The 19383-nt window shown below is 33.6% G+C and overlaps 1 protein-coding gene across 1 annotated transcript; it reads right to left on the bottom strand.

Moving 5' to 3' along the window:
* Positions 1–802: 802 nt before the first annotated feature.
* Positions 803–4950, bottom strand: LOC113692022 (uncharacterized). Its single transcript, XM_027210352.2, has 3 exons — positions 4499–4950; positions 2801–3030; positions 803–1187 (listed from the first exon to the last, which is right to left on the bottom strand). Exons 1-3 carry the CDS (start codon positions 4845–4847, stop codon positions 909–911), a joined length of 858 nt encoding a protein of 285 aa, XP_027066153.1. The 5' UTR covers positions 4848–4950; the 3' UTR covers positions 803–908.
* Positions 4951–19383: the final 14433 nt, after the last annotated feature.

Raw genomic sequence — 19383 nt, 5'->3', positions numbered from 1 at the left:
ACATTAGGTTTTTGAGTAAATTTTATACATATTGTCAATGTATACACTATTACGATTGGACGGATGGCACATGATCAAATTTTGAATTTTAAATTCAAATTTTGCACGTATGGCATATATCTAATCATAATAGTGTATACACTGACAGTGTGTATAAGATTAATCCTAGGTTTTTATTGAAAAAATTGTTGTTCTTAAGGAATTTCTTCATTACTACGGCTAGCCCCATTATCCCTAGTCCTCCAATTGCCCCTTGTACCATAAAAAAAAAATTAATTGTAATTTTGTTTCCTTAAAGTAATTAAGTTTATACTCTTCACAAATTGTTTATTTGGACTTTTTGTTCGAAGTTGCAATTGCAATTGAAGGATTGGAAATTTCTGAGATCAAATGCATACTAGTCGACTGCATCTTCCAGCCTGCGTGGGGCAACGAACGACAGCATATCAGAAGATTGGACTCCTAGCCAGCCTCATTTCAACTCCCAAGTCCAAGTACAATTTGTCGGACGTTCTTGTATAAGATTTGAGAGCCATCTACATCACCACAGGCTTAAAAATTTCTTGTATAAATCTTGAATATCAAACAAATGTTCTTTCCCCTTGTCAGTCCTCATGTTCATTTTGGTAGGAGAAGAAATCACATACAGAAAAAGAACCTGAAAGCCTATGTTGATGACAAACGAAGTGGTTGATGACTTACTGATGAAACAAGAACCAAACAAAATGGAGAACGAATAATTCTAGGGAAAAGATATGCAGAGTTTCCTGCCCTCAGAATCTTTTAAAAGTAAAAACTGGGAAACTAAAACCAATCAAACCCTTTTTTTTTTTTTTTGAAAACCAATTTCTTCAACAAAATAAAGTTCCATGCTACAGGTAACTGATTTCAAGTAGATAGAGAGACATTCACAGAGAGGAGAAAATTGGAAGACCAGGTAAGGTTGTTCCAGCATCTACAATAAAATTATTGCCTGATACGTACTCAGAAGAGTCATGGATTAAATATCGAATAACTGATGTCAATGCTGGATCTGCGGTGCCATATGTTCTTAAAGGGACAGTTTTAAGAGCAACGTTCTTCAACCAGTCTTTTTGCATGAGCCCCTCAGTTATCTCAGATTTGAAAAGTCCAGGTGAGATTGAGTTCACTCTTATTTTGTGCTCCCCCAACTCCATTGCCATAACCTATTTATGATTTGAAGAAGCAGCAAAAGAAAGGGCAAAGTGAGAATCCAAAAGATTTTTGGTTCATGAAGGGAGTGAGAGTTAGAAATCCAAATGATAATCCAGCAAAGATATAGGGCAAAACTCAGATAAGATGATAAAAGCCTTGAACATTTCAACGCCAAACAAATTATAAATCATGCAATAACTGCAGAATGAAAAAAGAACTTCAAGTAGAACATGAGGCTTCAAAACAGCATGTAATAGCACTTTCCAAGCGTGTTCAATAACTAAGCTGCAAGATTGAGAGTTCCAATTTGTCTGCCTGTCTAACTTAATACCAACAATTGCACGAGTGCCACATACAATGGCCATCTACAAATGTCTTGTACAAAAGGCCAAGTTGGAAATCTTACTGCCTAGTGTAGAGCTTAAGATAATGCTATTAGTTTCTTCTAATCTGGGGGAAACCATTTACATCGTTGAACTTATGGCTTTTTCGATCCATACTCAGTGCTCAGAAACCACTTTAACTTCACTATCAAATAACTTGACATAAAAAAACTCTGTACAACTCAATGCAATATGATATCAGGAGTATACAGGAATTTCCTCAAAGCACTAATTCAGCAAGAAGGCACATATTCATTGAATGTAAAGCTACAATTCTGTTGCATCGATCTTCAGCTTATGCTCAATTTTAGATGTTACAATGTCTACCATTAGGATGTACAAGATCTTTATTTTAAAAAACAAGAAGGTTCCATACACACAGCCAGACAAGTGCAACACTTAAAGGATTAGGATGCAGGTAAATCAAGCAACTCTACTACACAAATCTTTTTATTAGTTAACATGAGCCATCTTTTTTACTACCCTTCCATTTAACATTTATTTGAACTCCAGACAGCAAGAAACTTAAACTTTCATTGGTTAACAGAAGCAGTTCAGTATAGGACTGAGAACTTACTTGATCTTATTGCATATGGCTATTTAAGAGCATACTCTATCATGTTTCCTAATTTAATTATGCCAGAAACAACCCAAAAATAATAACCACCTGAGCTTCACTTGTACATGAAGCCAATGGCAGATTTAAGGTGGGGGCACGGGCCCCACTATCCCCCTTAAATTCCTATAATACCTGTAAAATTTTGATATAATTTTAAGTGTGCCCCCAGAGTTTTTTTACGAAGAAAGTGAAAGAATTACATGGTCCTCTAAGTTGGTTCATGAACTAATATTCTAAAAGGATATGTGGACCACAAAATTCCATTTGAAGTAAGCTAAAAAAAGGCTTTTCATTTCAACTTGTTAGTGAATATATTTTTTTTTGCTTAAAAAACTAGAAAAAGAGTAGGTAAAAAATTTTAGTGTTGCTTTTGCCCCACTGAAAATCTTTTCTGGCTCCGCTACTGTATAAAGCTGAAACAGTCCCATCAATATTTTCTATTATTATCCCTTACATGCACACAAATAGGAAGCATGTTGTACAGATATGATAGAATCAATGAGATTCTTATTGGCAATCCAAGAGCAATAAACTATTTCTATCTTAATTGAAGTTCATGGCAAGTCAAATACTTGTATTTTATCCATCAGAATTTAAACTTAGGAACAGTCAAGGATGAAACCTTTGTCATTGTGTTAATGGCAACCTTTGCTGAAGCATATGCTAGACCTCCAGGCAACTGTCCACGATTGAGACCAGAAATGGAGGATATATTGATGACGCATCCCCCTTGCTTAGCATCACGCATGCGTATGCAGACATACTTTGACACCAACCATGTTCCAGTCAGATTTGTTTTAATGATATTATTCCATTCTTCCTCTGACAAGTCCAATGGAGTATGCAGACGGCCTGCAATACACATAATGGGAATAAGTACACAGGTTGTGGATCTCAGCATGCTCAGTCGAAATACACATAATGCATGTATGAAACTGGAGAACTGATGCTTCGAGAATTGCTGAAGCCTAAACCCACAGCTTTTCATTTGGAGTGCTCAACTAGTACCTCACCAGGAATTCTTTCTAAACATCTAGAATTCACAAGTACATAAGACATTTTCATAACAAAACTACAACTGATGCAGTGAAGTGCTCAATAACCCTATGAAACTAGATGGATCAACACTAGAAAAGTAGAAATTGACTAGCTTACTGCTTAGCAGGGAATTGCAGTGAAAGAAATTGAGGATCCCCATGTTATCTATTCTAGTCAAACGAAAATCAAAATTACAACTTGGATTCTCCTCTAAATCACTGGTACTCTATCCAATGAAGGTACAGCAAAATAAGACTTACAAGTAGCCAGAATGCTTAACATAATTCCCTTCCAACTTGTAGTCATACATGTGTCTCAATGAATTGCAATTGCTAGCATAATCAAACTTAAATGGGTTGAACATATCAGTGTAGAGATTTTTGTACAACAGCCAGAGTGAATTACCAAGATTAAATATGAGCCCCAAAAGAACATGTTACCAAAGTTAGGAGGAGGTCAACTTCTTTGAAATACATGTTAAAGGGTACCTTTAAGAATAAAAAAACGATACGTTTTATCAGACCATATCTCACTTGGACTTACATGGCAACTTTATAACATTTTTTTTTAGAAATTCCAAAATAAAATTTTAACGTCATTAGCAAGCACAGGTGTAAGCTAATGCATGAGTTGACTGCGTCTTCTACTTCTATTTAGGCTATCATGAACTCATTCCAATCTAATTTCAATTGAGGTCCAAAAATATCCACCAAAATCACTCTAATCTCCCCTACTTAAAAAGGCCACAATTTTTCCTTCTAATCCTCAATAGCTGAAACTTGCATTTTTTTAAAATTTTTTTATTTTATCTTTAACCATTATGCAAAATCAAAATCTCATTTCCAACTTTGACAATTAAAAGCAGCCAAACCCCACAAACCAAAAACACGATTTTAATATAAATTCAACTTTTTCTTAAAAACCAAGATACCAAAATTCTCCTTTCTATTTCGCAATTAAGATGTAGTGGTAAGCAATCCATACAGGGGTATTTTTGTCTTTTCACTACAGTTCCATTAACAAACATATAGAAAATAGAAGTGCTAACACTATTGAGGGTTAGAGGTTATGGTTTCTAATTCCCAGCCCCTCCCGCTTTTTAAATCTCAACCCTCCACTGCTAGAAAAAGATTAAAAAAAAGTGCTAACACCAAATTTTAAGCCTTTTTAAAAGCAATTAATCCAAATTCAAATAAGCAAGCATTGGAAATTCAATTCTCATAGAACAACAGAAAAGAACAATTCAAATTCTCGGAGAAAAAAAAGTGATAACGACTATTACCTCTGACACCGGCATTGTTCACGAGAGCATCGATGCGTCCAAACGCGTCCCAAGCTTTCTGAACGGCGGCTTCAATGGCCGGCCCATTAGAACTAACGTCGAGCTCAATGGGCACGGCCCTGAGTTCACTCGTTCCCGACTCGTCGGAATTGAAACTCATTCGGTTGATCTCATCACAGAGCGTCTCAAGCCGGTCGATTCTGCGAGCGGCCGCAATGATTTTGCAACCGGCTTTAGCCAAGTCCAGACAGAAATCTTTCCCAAGTCCGGACGACGCGCCGGTTACCATCACCACTTTGCCCCTCAGCTCGTGCCATGGCTCCAGCCGGCTCGCGACTTCGCTCGTCATTTCTGTACAGGCCCGAGGAGAAGAGCCGGGAAGGAGGGATTAAATAGTACTAGGATGAGAAATTTAATGGAAATTATGGAGCAATGGTTTATTACTTACTCTATTTGAGTGGCTGACTTGGACCAACCAATGCCTTTAAGGCAAGACGTCCCCGTTTGAACTTGAGGGCGGACCTATACCGAAGGGTGGTTGGGGGTTGGGACAAATTTTTTTCTTTTTTTTTTTTTGGGGATAAATAGGAAGGTTACCTCTCATTTACGCTCTATTCCCAAATCACCGAAAAATAAGTGGGGGTTGAGACACAGATTTTGCCCCACAAACATTTGCATGTGATGATAATCAATTTACCAAAATAGATAATCTATTATATCTGTTTGCATTGGAGTTTTCGGGAGAAAAAATTTGAAAAGTTGCAATTCAAACGGGATCTCGCAATTTTTCAAAAGTTTTTTTTGTAAAAAATATACTGTATGTTTTGTGTTGTATGCAAAATAAGGAAAGACAATAGAAGAATATGTAAAGAGAATATTTTTGTTTATTTTTTCTAAAAAGTGACGATTCAAACGGATTTGGTAATGTGATGTACGTATAATAAAAAAGTAATTAAAAATACGTTAAAAGAATATTTTAAATTTTCTAGTAAAATACTTGCAATTCAAATGGAATGTAACGTGTGACAAATATACACAAATAAGACAGTAACTTATGAAAAAACATAATAAAATTAATCAGACTTGTACAAACTATCAACTGTATGGTAAATTGATATAGAATTCCTGTTAGTCCACGTATACCATCTGGCAATGCTATGTAATGCACAAAATCACGTAAATTTCCTTCTTTTTACCTATGTGAGTTGATTTGTGCCACGAGCATGGAGACGTGTAAATTTGGGTAAGGTAGAGTCCAATTTACTGTGCCTTTTTTCCTTTTAGATTCAAGGAAATTCTGAACTTTACAAAGAAAAGAAAAAAAAAAAGATAAAGAAGGGCTCGAGAATCGAAACAGTGACAAAACGGTCATGTAATTAACATTTCTACTAATTAAGTGGGATCTTTACCACCAATTTTCAAATAAATATATTTGTGACTGGTTGAAAATATCCAATCTACAGCGCCTCCTGGATAGGTCGATTGGTCACGTTCCCTCCTCCGAATACGTTATTCATTATCTCCACAAGGGTTCGAGAACCAGGATTAATGTATTCCGGAGGATGGGACCTCTCCTCTCGAACCGTAAAAGCGCGAATACCTCCTGCGTCAGAAAAAAAAAAAAAAAAAGAAAGAAAGATATCCAATCTACATAAAATGGATCTTCATACATTCACAGCGGGTCTCAATATGCCATGACTGACAAAAATGTTCAAGATTGGGTCACAAAATCCTTTGGACAGATGAGATTGGATCCAGGACAACTATTTGCCTTTCGGGTCGGGTTTCCAACTTATGCAATAACGAGGTCCGAATTAACGGCCTTTATAAGCTTGGGGGGCTGACTTGGACCAAGGTCGTTATAACTACCATATAGTAATTGTTTAATATTTGAAAAAGGTCAGAAGCTACCCTTTGAAGTCAACTTTCAAGAATAAGATCCAGAAAAAGGGTTGTTTGTTGGCACATGGATCGAGTCACCCAGAGAGTTGACAAGTCAATTATCGTATCTGTGGGAATGCGTGTTTTCAAATCGAACAACCCGAGCGTTATTCTTATCGAAAAACTTCATTCCATCCATCAGAATCTTCGAAGAAACGTCCACGCAAAACCCACCGGACGTCAAAATATTCTTATTAAATATTCCATAAATGATTTACAAATGAAACCAAAGATCGAAGATGTTTCGGTATTCAAACATGGCATTTTTTTTTACTTAATAAAAAATTTGAATGGATTCGATTCTAGTTATTCTTACAAGTCAGGATATACACTTATTAGATATTTTATAAATAATTTACAAATGAAACCAAAGATAGAAAATATTTCAGTATTCGAACATGGTATCTTTTTTTCGAAATAAAAAATTTGAATGGATTCAATTCTAGTTATTCTTACAAGACAAGGTACGTTGATGAAATTATAAGGCACTTGTATAAATCACTAACCAACACAATTGATAACATGTCACTTGCAAATCACTATCTAACACAATCGACAGCAGTGTTCGACTCCAATCAAATTTTGTTTCGTCTGTCTCCTAGAGAACGGTGCATAATATCCAATTGAAACACAAGCATCAAGAACAAACAGAAACCAACACTTATCAAACACAACAAATCCCTTGGATCTTTGAGACCATAAAGGGCATGAATTACATAAATAGTTTTGTACAAAAACCCAAATTAAATTTCAATTGTATTCATTTTTCATCTGTCCCAAATTATAGCACACCTTCCAATTGAAGAATGTAGTTGTATTTTAATTTTTCTAAAATACCCTTATTCAATGTAAGTAGTTGTTACTATAAACCTAACCCATTTAATGAGAGCTGATTCTTTTTTTACCATCAATTCAAGTTCCAATAAAGTTGTACCATATTTAATGTGAGGGTATTTTAGAAAAATAGCAATCTAAATTTACTTTTCCAACAAAGTTAACTACTTTTTCTTAAATTGTGTGAAAAAAAAAACAGGACTATCAAAGTGGGACGGAGGGAGTAGCTTTTAGATTTTGCTTCTTGGTGATTTCCTACATTTCGCCTCAAATGTGTGAGAGAGAGAGAGAGTGTGTGTGTGTGTGTAGAATTGAGTAAGGTGATGAGAGTTGAAGCTGAGGTTCTTTGCTACCCTACAAAAAAGGGAAAAAGAGTGTTCTCTAAACTCTGTCATTTTGCCATGTTAGGATGGAAAAAGATAAGGGTTGGGAATATTTTTTGGTATTCTTGAATAATTTAATGTACCAGTAACCCATGGAGTATAGACTATGCAACAAAAAAAAAAAAAAAAAACCACTATATCAACAACCATAATGCTTTATTCTTTACTTTGAAGCACATTAGTGAATTATGTGGTTTAGGCTTTAACCACGGAGAACGTACTGAGTTGGTAGAGAACAAAAACTGGCCAAACGAATGTATAATAATTGAAAAGGAAATATTCTAAGTGAGAATTACTTCTAAGTCAATTTATGTATAATGCGCTTTAAATTGATACACTAAAATTATTCTACAGTTTTGTTGAAACTATAAAAAGTGCACGCATATTCATCTCCATATATAAAAGAATTGTGGAATGCCATTATTATTTGTATTCCTGATCTTGCCTAGTTTTATGGCATTACAATTTTGTAATGGAGGACATATAGCCACCTTAAAAAATTAAAGAAAAAAAAAAACAAAGCATAAAAATATATACAGAAGCAACAAATCTTGTCCCAATTACAATGTCTATGCTAGTGTTTATCTCAATGTCCACTACTCATAGCAGGACCAGCAGATTTGGGGGAAATTCCACTTTTCATCCCAGACTTTGGATTAAGGACACATTTCGTTATCAAAATTTGTGGTGCAACACATTTAAATATGTAATACATGAATTACCAATTTCAGGACACATTTAGTCTAGAAATGGCAAATTGATCAATTTAGACAAAAAAAAAAAAAGGGTCATGTGACAAGCACGCGACCATTAAGGGAAAAAAAAATTCCAAAAAAGATACTACCAGCTTTTATTGGCTTCATTAGAAAACTATTAGAAAAATATTGTTTGCCTAAAATAAATTTATGTTAAAAATATAGCCAAAATTCTCTTTCATTAGCATGTTAACAAATATAACAAAAATATCTTTAACCTATATATGGAGGAAAGCCAATAACTAACGGTAATTTATGGAGAATAGAAGAAACCCACAACGAATCCCATAAACAGTTAGTATCTTTTCCGTTTCTAGAGAACATAAAAAAGAAGCTATAAAGAGGTGGTAGTTTCTGGACAAGATAAAAAGAAAAATTATATACAGCTGATAGTTTCTGTACAAGATAAAGAAACAAAAAAACTATCAACTATTTATACCTTTCCTCTATTTTATCAAAAACTAACCCTACTGTGCACTGTATATTCTGCAAAATCTAGTAATGAAAATTCCTTAGTTGGTCAATTTACTTGTGCCGTGCATATAAAAAGGTGACTCAATTAATCACCAAAAGCATTGTAGATATAAAGAACTGTATTAACAAGCTAATTTGGACAAATTGTCGTCATTTTTACCAATAAAGAACTGTATTGACAAGGTCATGTGGCCATTTTTTTTTTGTCTAAATTGATCAATTTGTTGTTTTTGGACTAAATATGTTTAGAAATTGATAATTCATGTACTAAATGTGTTGTACCACAAAGTTTGGGAATAAAATATATATCTAGCCCAAGGTTTGGGGACGAAAAGTAGAATTTTCCCGTAGGTTTGTTATTTCACAAGTTTCCTGCCATTCCTCATAATTTTACTACGTACAAACATTTCAATTATGCTTGATTTTGATGGTTCAAACCAAGAACCCAATATTGAACTATTGTAGGCTCAAATCTACACAATAATAAAGGAAGAGAGGTGTCAATTGAGACGAACATTTTGTGCCATTTTTTGAACTTCAAATTTTGCCATTAAAAAAATAATTTTTATCTTAACCACCTAATCGCATTTGCTAAAATAATCTCCCGTAACTACCAAATTAACTATAATTGCGTTAAAGAAAATATTACTGACAAAAATTGTAAATTTTTTTTAAAGAATTTATATGAAATTTAATTTTGTAAAAAATAAAATTAATATATTCATAAAAATTAATAATTATTTTTAACTGCACATATGTTGGATGTGCCTTAAAACTAGTTTCAATTATGCTTGATTCTTGATGGTTCAAACCAAGAACTCAATGTTGATATTGTAGGCTCAAACCCACTTAGATTGTCCCATTCAAATCGGATCATGATACTGCAACCCAAGAGCCAGCAATTGCACGAAAATTCATGAATGTTAGACAATAAATTTTAAGCGTCTAAAAAAACTGACTTGCGCTAAAACCGCATGCCAAGAGTTAGTTGCTGTAGGTAGTGTGACGAAATGATCATCACTTTGTGCTCAATGCCAGTCGATTTTAATGTACGTGATTTTTTATTGTTAAGCAAAATCTCATTTTGTTAGTTATTAGTCTAACTTTTATAGCCATTGTAATTCATTATCACCATTAAACATCGTATAAAACCTGTATTAGACTTAATGAGTAGAACATCTTTTGAAAGATAACTGTATGGGGGGTGCCATTACAAATTGACACATAACGAAGCCATCAACCGTGTGCTTTTCTGTGGGTGACAGGGCAAAATGCACTGCAACGATGACGAGACTTCTAAGGGAAAAATGCACTTTTCATCTTCAAAATTTGGGTTGATGATTAATTTCATCTCCAAAATTTCATCAAGAATACATTTCATCTTCAACGTTCTTGAATTTTAGCCGATTAAAAATGATTAACAGAATAACACTCAAATTAGATAGAAAAGAACATGTGAGCAGCATGCCCAGTTAGAAGTTAGAACCAACTTTGCACCCAATAAAAAACAGATAAAATTCGTTCTTGGTTCATTTATGTCCTCTCCACTCCTCTACTTGTTGTAGCCCTAAAAAAAAATTTGTAGTCACATTCTCTGTTTTCAAACTCGGACCGGACCGGCCGGTCGAACCGGTTGAACCGGGAACCGCCAGGTAGCCGGTCCGAGTCACATTAGAAAACCGGAAATTTAAAACCCGGTCAAAGCCGGTCAAAAACCGGGTTTGACCGGGAAAAAACCGGTTTTTCCGGTTCAACAGTATTTTTTTAAAAAAAAAATTCAAACTTTTTAATATTATGTTTTGACCCCCTAAATTGTTAAAACTTATTGATATACCTCAAATATTTGATACTTTATAAATATTGTCCTAAAATTTGATGTTATTTTTCAATTAAATTCATAATTTTAATTCTAAACTTGTTAATATTTATTAAATAATATAAATTGCTACTTGATTGTTCTAATTTCTTTGTATTTTCTTGTTAAATATATTTGAAACATCAAATATATATGAATATGCCTTTATTAATATCAATATATTATTAGATATTATATATATAACATTTTAATTTTAAAATAATTTTTATTTATGACGTCATTCGGTTCGACCCCTATCGACCCCCGGTCGAACCCATTGACCCCTGACCCCTGACCTCGGCCGAGTCGCTATCCGGTCCGGTTCTGAAAACATAGGTCACATTCACCATCATAAATCCGGTCATCTATGCGCCAGAAAGTCAATATAAACGGCGGACAGCCACTTATTTATGGGTTATAAACATGGTTGTCAAAATCGCGATCCGGATCGTAGGATCGTACGATCCTATGATCCGGATAAGCAAAATCGATTCAAATCGTGCATAGAATAGAAAATTGTCTTAATTTGCATAGGATCGTTAGAATCGTTCATGGGATCGTAGGATCGTATATAGGATCGTACGATCCTACGATCCCGTTGTGATCCTACAAATTTTTGAGAATTTTATAAATGTGGGGCTAAATTTTGAAACTAAATGGAAACATTTTGAGCATTTTTGTAACTTATCAAAGAAATAGATCCTTTAATTATAATTTTGCAACAACTTTTGTCTCAAAAACAAAAGGTACAACAAAAAAGGATTTGGGAACAAATGAATGAAACAAGCAGAGACAAAGTCACAAAGGACAAAAAGAGAAAGTTTCTTTGGTTCTTCCCAATCTCCATTCCATATTTTTTCCCCATCTAGATTCCAATAAAATTTCACAAAATTTTGCCAATCTCCCATCTCTAATTCTCTATTGTCTTTGTATCCTTGTCCAAGTTCAAAGAATTTTCAGCAAAAGAAGTCACCCAACGAAAACAACTACGAGTATTCGTAACCCCTAATTTGATTGTTTCTTTTAATTATGCCTATCAATTATATATGTGTACTAAATGCTTTTACTATCAAATGTTAAGATAGGTTGTTTCTTATTTCTAATTAGACAAGACGCCCGAATCTTTTCTTTTCATTTTAGAGTTCCGTTGCTTTATTTCTTGTCAAATTATAAGTAAAAAATGCTATATGTTTATAAATAATTTACTTATTTGATATTTTTTAACTTGTACAAAACTGTATATGAACTTCAAATTAATTAATTTAGTTAATTTGGGAGTTTTTGGTGGGATCTTATGATCCTACGATCCGATTCTACGATCCGATCCTGTGAAACTAAAATTGATCCTACGTAGGATCTCAATTTTGCAAACCTTGGTTATAAATGGCTTGAATTTGGGTACCTATCCACACCCATTAAATTAGCCCACCCATTTGATTTTTATTTTTTACCTATCATAAAAATATATAATAAAGGAAACCCTATTTGCAAGTTATAATAGCAATCCCAACAGTTGGTTGTTTTTTGATAAAATAGAGGAAACCCAGAAACAAAAGGTGGTTTTTTGTTCCTTTGTCTTGTACAGATTCTACTAGTTATTTATAGTTTTTCTTTTATTTTGTCCAAAACTACTACCTCTTTATAGTTTCTTTTTTATTTTCTTGAGAAACGAATAAAATACTAGTTGTGTATGGAAATTTTTGTGGGCTTCTTTTATTTTCCATAAACTACCAGTTGTTTATGACTTTCCTACTATATGAAAAACTATTAGCTGTTTATAGGCGTGAATTTTAGTTCCAACCTAAAATGGCTTTATATGAAAAAACTGCCAGCTACTTGTATTTTCATGTTGATTTATCGGGTGGACAATTATTGAGTTTTTTTTTTTTTTGCAATGTCATTTTTCTTTGGTTGGATTCTCATGACGTCTGTTTATGTGGGCCTTCTCGCCGCCAGATGCTTGGATTTAGGAGGGTGGGGGTGGTTAGAAATTTAGAGCTACAACCTATGTTTTCAAAACCGGACTGGGTATCGACTCGGTCAAACTTAGGGGTTAGGGGTCAATGGGTTTAATCGGGTTTCAATAAGGATTGAATCGGATAACGTCATAAATAAAAATTATTTAAAAATTAAAATATTATATGTAAAATACCTAATAACATGTTAATATTAATAAAGGTATATTTATATATATTTGATGTTTTAAATATATTTAACAAGAAAATACAAAGAAATTAGAACAATCAAGTAACAATTTATATTATTTAATGAGCATTAACAAGTTTAGAATTGAAATTATGGACTTAATTGAAAAACAACACCAAACTTTAAGAAAATATTGATAAAGCATGAAATATTTGAGGTATATTAATAATTTTTAATAATTTAGGCGTCAAAACATAATATTAAAAAAGTTTGAGTTTTTTTTTTAAACTGTTTGAACCGAAAAATTCGGTTTTTTCCGGTCAAACCCGGGTTTTGACCGTATTTGACCGGATTTTTACTTATCCGGTTTTTAAGCATGACTCGGACCGGACAGTTGTCCGGTTCCCGATTCGACCGATCGAATCGGCCGGTCCGGTTCGAGTTTTAAAACACAGGCTACAACAAGAAGAGGAAAGGAGAAAAATGAAGAATGAATGGGTTTTACCTCTTTTTCGTTGGTTCTAACGGAGCATGCTTCTCACGTGCAACTTTCTGTCCAAATTGAATGTTATTCTGTCAATTGTTTTTAATTTGCCCAAATTTAGGAAATTTGAGAATGAAGTGTATTCTTGTTGAAACTTTAGCAACAAAATTGGTCATCAAACCAAATTTTGAGGATGAAAAAGTGCATTTTTTTCCGGATTCCAATGGATGGGGCTGTGGGGTAGCCATTTAGGGTTAATCTTATTTTAATCCCCTCAAAGTGGTTTCAAATCTCAATTTGGTCCTTTAAACAGGAAAGGTAACAATTTAGTCTTCAAAAGCACCCCAACAAAAAAAAAATCCAATTTAGGACTGATAGAGTCTCCATTAAAGCCGTCCTTGAGTTTGGTAACATTTATTATCTTTCCATTTTTCTCGACAATTCAAAAGTTTTTCACGTTCAGTCAATCACCTGATTTTGTGCTCTCCCAACTCCAATGCCATTACCTGTTATTGGACACTATCAGCATTAAGGACACATTAATTGACTTTAATCATGTGAAAGAAGAACCATTGATAAATATGGTGTAAATGAGGTGGTCGGAATAGCAATTAAGGTAGAGTATTTATGTCTTTTTACATGATTAAAAATGGAAAGAAAAAAAAAGTTCTAGAGGAAAGATTTCGAATATTGACACAGTGAAATTGATAGAATAATACCTGTAACCTGTAATCAAATATAGTATTAGTGTTGCTGAAATTCCACAACCATATTGGGCTGGAAGCGGCCGCTGACTAAAGCAAAAGAATTCTAGAATCTATCTTTTTGAAAAAGTGCAAAGTACCACTAAAATTTTAGAATCGTTGAGTTTTGCTCATTAAACTATTAAAAATTTAGATTTTGGACCATTCTGTTAGATTTGATCGTTAATTATGTCAGATCTAAGTGTTCACACGATCACGAGACAAATGAAAGAGGTATAGTTAACAATTAATCTGAGAGAAAATGACCCAAAATCTAAACTTTAGTGGACAAAACCAAACTTTTAATTGTTCAATGGTCAAAACTCGATAATTTCAAAAGTTTAGTGATCATCCAGATAATTTGAGGGGTAAAATTGTCAAACATATTTCACATGATCTGACCCATAGTCCCTCACATTTCACAAAAATGAATTTTTTTATCCTTCACATTTTACAAAATAAATTTTTTCGTCCCTCACATTTTGCAAAATGAAAATTTTCGTCTTTCATTAATCATGTGTATGAATAGTCTTTGCTTATTTTTGAAAACTTATGTATATGTCTATTTGATTTCAACTGAAGTACAAATAGCATTGAAGTACGAATAGCATGTAATATATCTCTATTTAATTTTATTTGAATAAACTAATTGTAATTGTAAGTGAAATCAAATACAAATATATTACATGCTATTCGTATTGTTTAGATAAAATCAAATAGATATATGTATGGGTTTAAAAAAGAAAACTATTCGTACACATGATCAGTAAGAAATGAAAAAAATTCATTTTGTAAAATGTGAAGGATGAAAAAATTCATTTTATAAAATATGAGGAACGAAAAAATTGGATTATGTGAAATTTAATTTAACAATTGTACTCCTAAAAAATGGTCACGTCCAAGGCACGTAGTGGATTTCAGCAAAAAACTAGTTGAAAATATAGGTAGGGACCAAAATTGACCAATATGAATTTCTAAGGAACGCAAACTTACATTTTTAAAAATGAATGATGAAAAAAAAATTATTCTGCAAAATGTGAGGGATGTTTTAAACGATTTTTCCAAAAAACAATGTGTTAGAAGAATATTTTTAAAAATTTTTCATAAAATACGCACAATCCAAATGGGACGTAACATGTAACAGATATGCACAATAAGACAATAACATATGAGAAAAATAATAAAATTAATCAGACTCGTATAAACTATCAACGGGTATGCTAAACTACTTAATTGGGGCCTCGCGCGCTACGCGAGGTTACCCAGTTATGTTTTCATTAGTTATATCTAATAAAAGTCGGAATAAACAAAAGGCTAAATATAGAATTTGGAAATGGATGAGTATTTTTATTACGTGTTTCACATGGATGATAGATGGAGCACAAAATCTTCAGTTCGCAGGTTACTATCACCACCCCCGTCTTAAATTTCTTGATAGTTGCAGGTGTAGCAAAGTCAATGAATCAGTGGAAAGTTGTACCCAGTTCCTTGCCAAGAAACTGTTGTACCAGGAATCTACATTCCCCGATAGAAACTAGAAAGATCAACCATAAAGGAAGCATAAATACAAATAATTCGACAAGATTAAAAAAAAAATGAAACAGGAAAACACAAGAAGTTAAGTTTTCCCAAAGCTATATAACAATTAAAAGCCACAAATGATAGAAAACTCAGGTATGTTAACCACCGAAGCCCGGGTAGAAACATGCCCCAAAAACTGAAGGGTTCCTCTGCAAGGTTCGTCCAGGAATGGTGAGTTAGGGCCTAAGATTAGGTCAAAAAATGTAGTCGATGGGTAATAGGTGAATATTTCTGTACTATCATTTGCCAGTCCCAAGAGACGGAGGAGGATAGGTTAGCAGAAAGATGGTTATCGGTTCAAGAATGTAAGTTGCTTTGCTTTTTCAGGGTAAGAAGGGATAGAGAAAATAAATGTTATGCTATCTTTTACTTTGATCAAAGTGCTAGATATGAATGGTAACCTATTGTAGAATTCAATGTCTCAATTGGACTAAATGGGGTAGAATTCAAAATTCTGTAGCATCTCTATTGGAGAGCAATATCATTCTCTTGATTATTTGAAGCAGAATTAACTCTCAATTTGTCATACACCTTGGCTACAATAAACAATTAGGAGTATGATCTTCTGTACATGATATTGACAATCAGTTGTAAGAACAAAATCCAAAAACAAAATCAACAATCACCGTAGAACCTCAACAACTTGTGATATTTCATCAAACGATAAAGTCAAATTCAACTCAAAAAAATGTCAATGCCCATTCCTTGGCCATTGTACGCAATTGGTCATATTGACAAGACATCGGAGTTGGTCATCAAGCTCCTCCAGTTCTTGGTTCCTGTAATTACATTGGGTGTGGCTCATGGCATCCGTTTCTATACCAAGTCATCAGCTTGAAAGCTAAAGTTGACTTAGAACATCATCTGCAATAAAATTCTGATGGTGAGAGGATTCCACAACCTCCTTCATCCGTGATCTAAGCCTATTCATCTCTGTAATCTAAAGCATTGAATGCATTGGTTTTGGTTTTAGGGTCTGTTTGGTTGGAAGTAAAATGTTTTCCTTGGGAAAATATTTTTCGTGGAAGTAATTTTCCATGAAAATCATTTCCCTTTCATCATTTTCAGGTGTTTGGTTAGTTTATTGAAAATATTTTCTTACTTCATTTTTCTGGTGTTTGTTTAACTTTTGAAATATTTTCACTTTTATCTCTATCTTTACTTTCTACACATTATAACTACATACTTCTTCCCATGCAAAATAAGAAATTTTATCTCATTGTTTAATTTTAAAATATCTTAGAGAAATGTATATATGAATAAAAATATCTCTTTAAACAATAAACAAATTGCTGGCCATTTAGTGTCAAATATCAATCATATGCAATGCTTATTGTGACATATATTTTGCACTCTCAGTGCTGAAAGTTTCTCTAGAAAAGAATGTCCCTATTATACATAATTAATTACTAGCATAGGATGAGCATGATGAGATTTTTTCTTTTATTTTGAATATACTAGGGGGAGGGTTGGATTGGGTGGTACGGGGGAGGGAGTGTAAGGAAGAGGTTTTGGGTTCGAATCCTCCTGTTTACACTAAAAAAAAAAAAAGAACATACTACAAGATGTTTTCAGTAAGTTTGGAACATACTACAGGTGGGATGCATGTATTTCGGAAAACAACTTCAATAAGTTTGGAAGGGAAGTTGTTTTCCATAAGATGAGTGAAAATATTTTACATAGGAAAATATTTGCAGTAATTTTTGTGCAACCAAACACGGGAAATTAGGAAAATATTTTCCTGGAAAACATTTTCACCCGAAACAAATGGACCCTTAGTTTCTTTGATTTGTGTTGCATCCGAGTTGACAGGGCTTGCTAATCTCAAAAAAAAAAAAAAAAAAAAAAGGCCCCCGAGATTTGTTCTTACTAGAAACATACGCATGCTTATTAAATACTAGAACATTGGGCCCTAGACGTTAAGTAAGCAGGGTTTGGTTGTTGTTTGGTCCGTGTATGCTTAGTTGATGCATTGTTTTGGGCTGCTTAAGTTGGGCTCGGTGCACCATTGTCATTTGTTGTAGGCTTTTTTTTTTTGGGTCTAAGAGTGCGTTCATAAAATTGAAGTCTAAAAACTAAAATTTAAAATCTGAAATTTGAATCCGTCAAATTATTGGGTTGTGTATATCGCATTAAATAATAAGTGAATGATTTATCACTTATTTTTTGGATCAAGTTTTGCGTACAAAATTCAATGTTACTTAATTAATTCAGTTGTTCTATTTTTTTTGTTATCAAATGCGTTTGAATATGTTAAAATTTAAATCCATTATATTTAAGTGCTGAATTAGGTTATCAAACAAGGCCTAAGTTCTTATTTTATAGGGTTAATTATAATTGTCCTCGGAACTTGACTCTTTATAACCCTTCCCTCCTCCAACAACTTTAAATATATGCATTTTACTCCCTTCATTGACTAGTCAAATATTAATGTTGAATTCTCTATTCAAAATTTTAACAAAATGATATCAATGCCCCTATATAATGGTTCTAGAATAATACTATACTTTTAATCGGAATATGAAATATCTTGTTAGAAAAAACACAAAGTCACGTGATTTAAAAACTTAAAAAATAAGAGATAATATAATACCAAAGAATTCAAAATTATATTGTGGAGAAAAAATTTTAAAAATTCCTAAAACTTCTGCACAAGTTTGTCATTACTTATATTTCTTTCTTTAAATTGTAAACGGATTGATTTTGATAATTTTCGTTTACCTTGCAATTTTCACAAGATTTTTACGAATCAATAAGATGCTATTTGGCATTTTTATATCTCACTCTTACCTTGTTTTGTATGTTGTTTGAATTCTACATTTTTTAAAAACAATTGAGGATTCTCTAAATACATTTTTCATTACATTTTTTATTTTTTAATCATGTATATAAAACACATTAAAAAGTGTAACAATAAAAAAATATATAAGCAAATATTTTTAATTCCAAACGCACTAACTAATTTTGTTTCGTTTAAAATAAACATTGCTAGCAACATTGACATAACTACATTGATTTGTTTAGACTTCTTTATTGTGGATTATCTAACTCTTTTTTTTTTTTTATTTTTTTTAATATATAATTTTATTGATCAAGATAAGCGAAAGTCATACAAATTTCCTACGAAAGTTAGGAAAACCTAAACGGTCCATGGTAATCTCCCCACGGACAACTGCTAGCAAAGCGCAGTGGCTATTAAAAATATTCTCTTGCCCCGTATCTGCTCCAAAGTTGGCTAGGTAATCCGCGGGCTTGTTCGCCTCTCTATAGTAATGTGTTATTTCCCGTAAGTGCCGCTTATAGCTGAGCAATTCATCCACCTTCCGTTGCAGCTTCCACGGACAACCCTGCTGCCCTTGTATTATCTGCACCAAGCCGAGCGACTCAGCCTCGACATGCAATACATGCAAACCACGAGCAACACATAGCTGCACCCCAAAAAGCATGGCCTTGAGCTTCGCATGTAAACTTGTCAAGGAACCAAAGAAACAGGAATAACCAAAGGTGAGCTTCCTTTCCCAATCTCGAACCACACCCCTACCCCCACTCGGTCCCGAGTTTCCTCTAGTGCAGCCATCTGAGTTCAGCTTACATCCTGCCCTAGGAGCCAACCAGTTAACCGAGAGAATCGAAACCCTCTGTCTCAGACCAGACAAAGCAGAGTGAAAAACCTCCCAAGAACCAAAGGAA

This window comes from Coffea arabica, chromosome 6c (genome assembly GCF_036785885.1).
Source record: "Coffea arabica cultivar ET-39 chromosome 6c, Coffea Arabica ET-39 HiFi, whole genome shotgun sequence".
Classification (NCBI taxonomy): domain Eukaryota; kingdom Viridiplantae; phylum Streptophyta; class Magnoliopsida; order Gentianales; family Rubiaceae; genus Coffea; species Coffea arabica.
The sequence above is the reverse complement of the archived record's forward strand: the minus strand, read 5'-3'. Positions and strand labels throughout refer to the sequence as shown.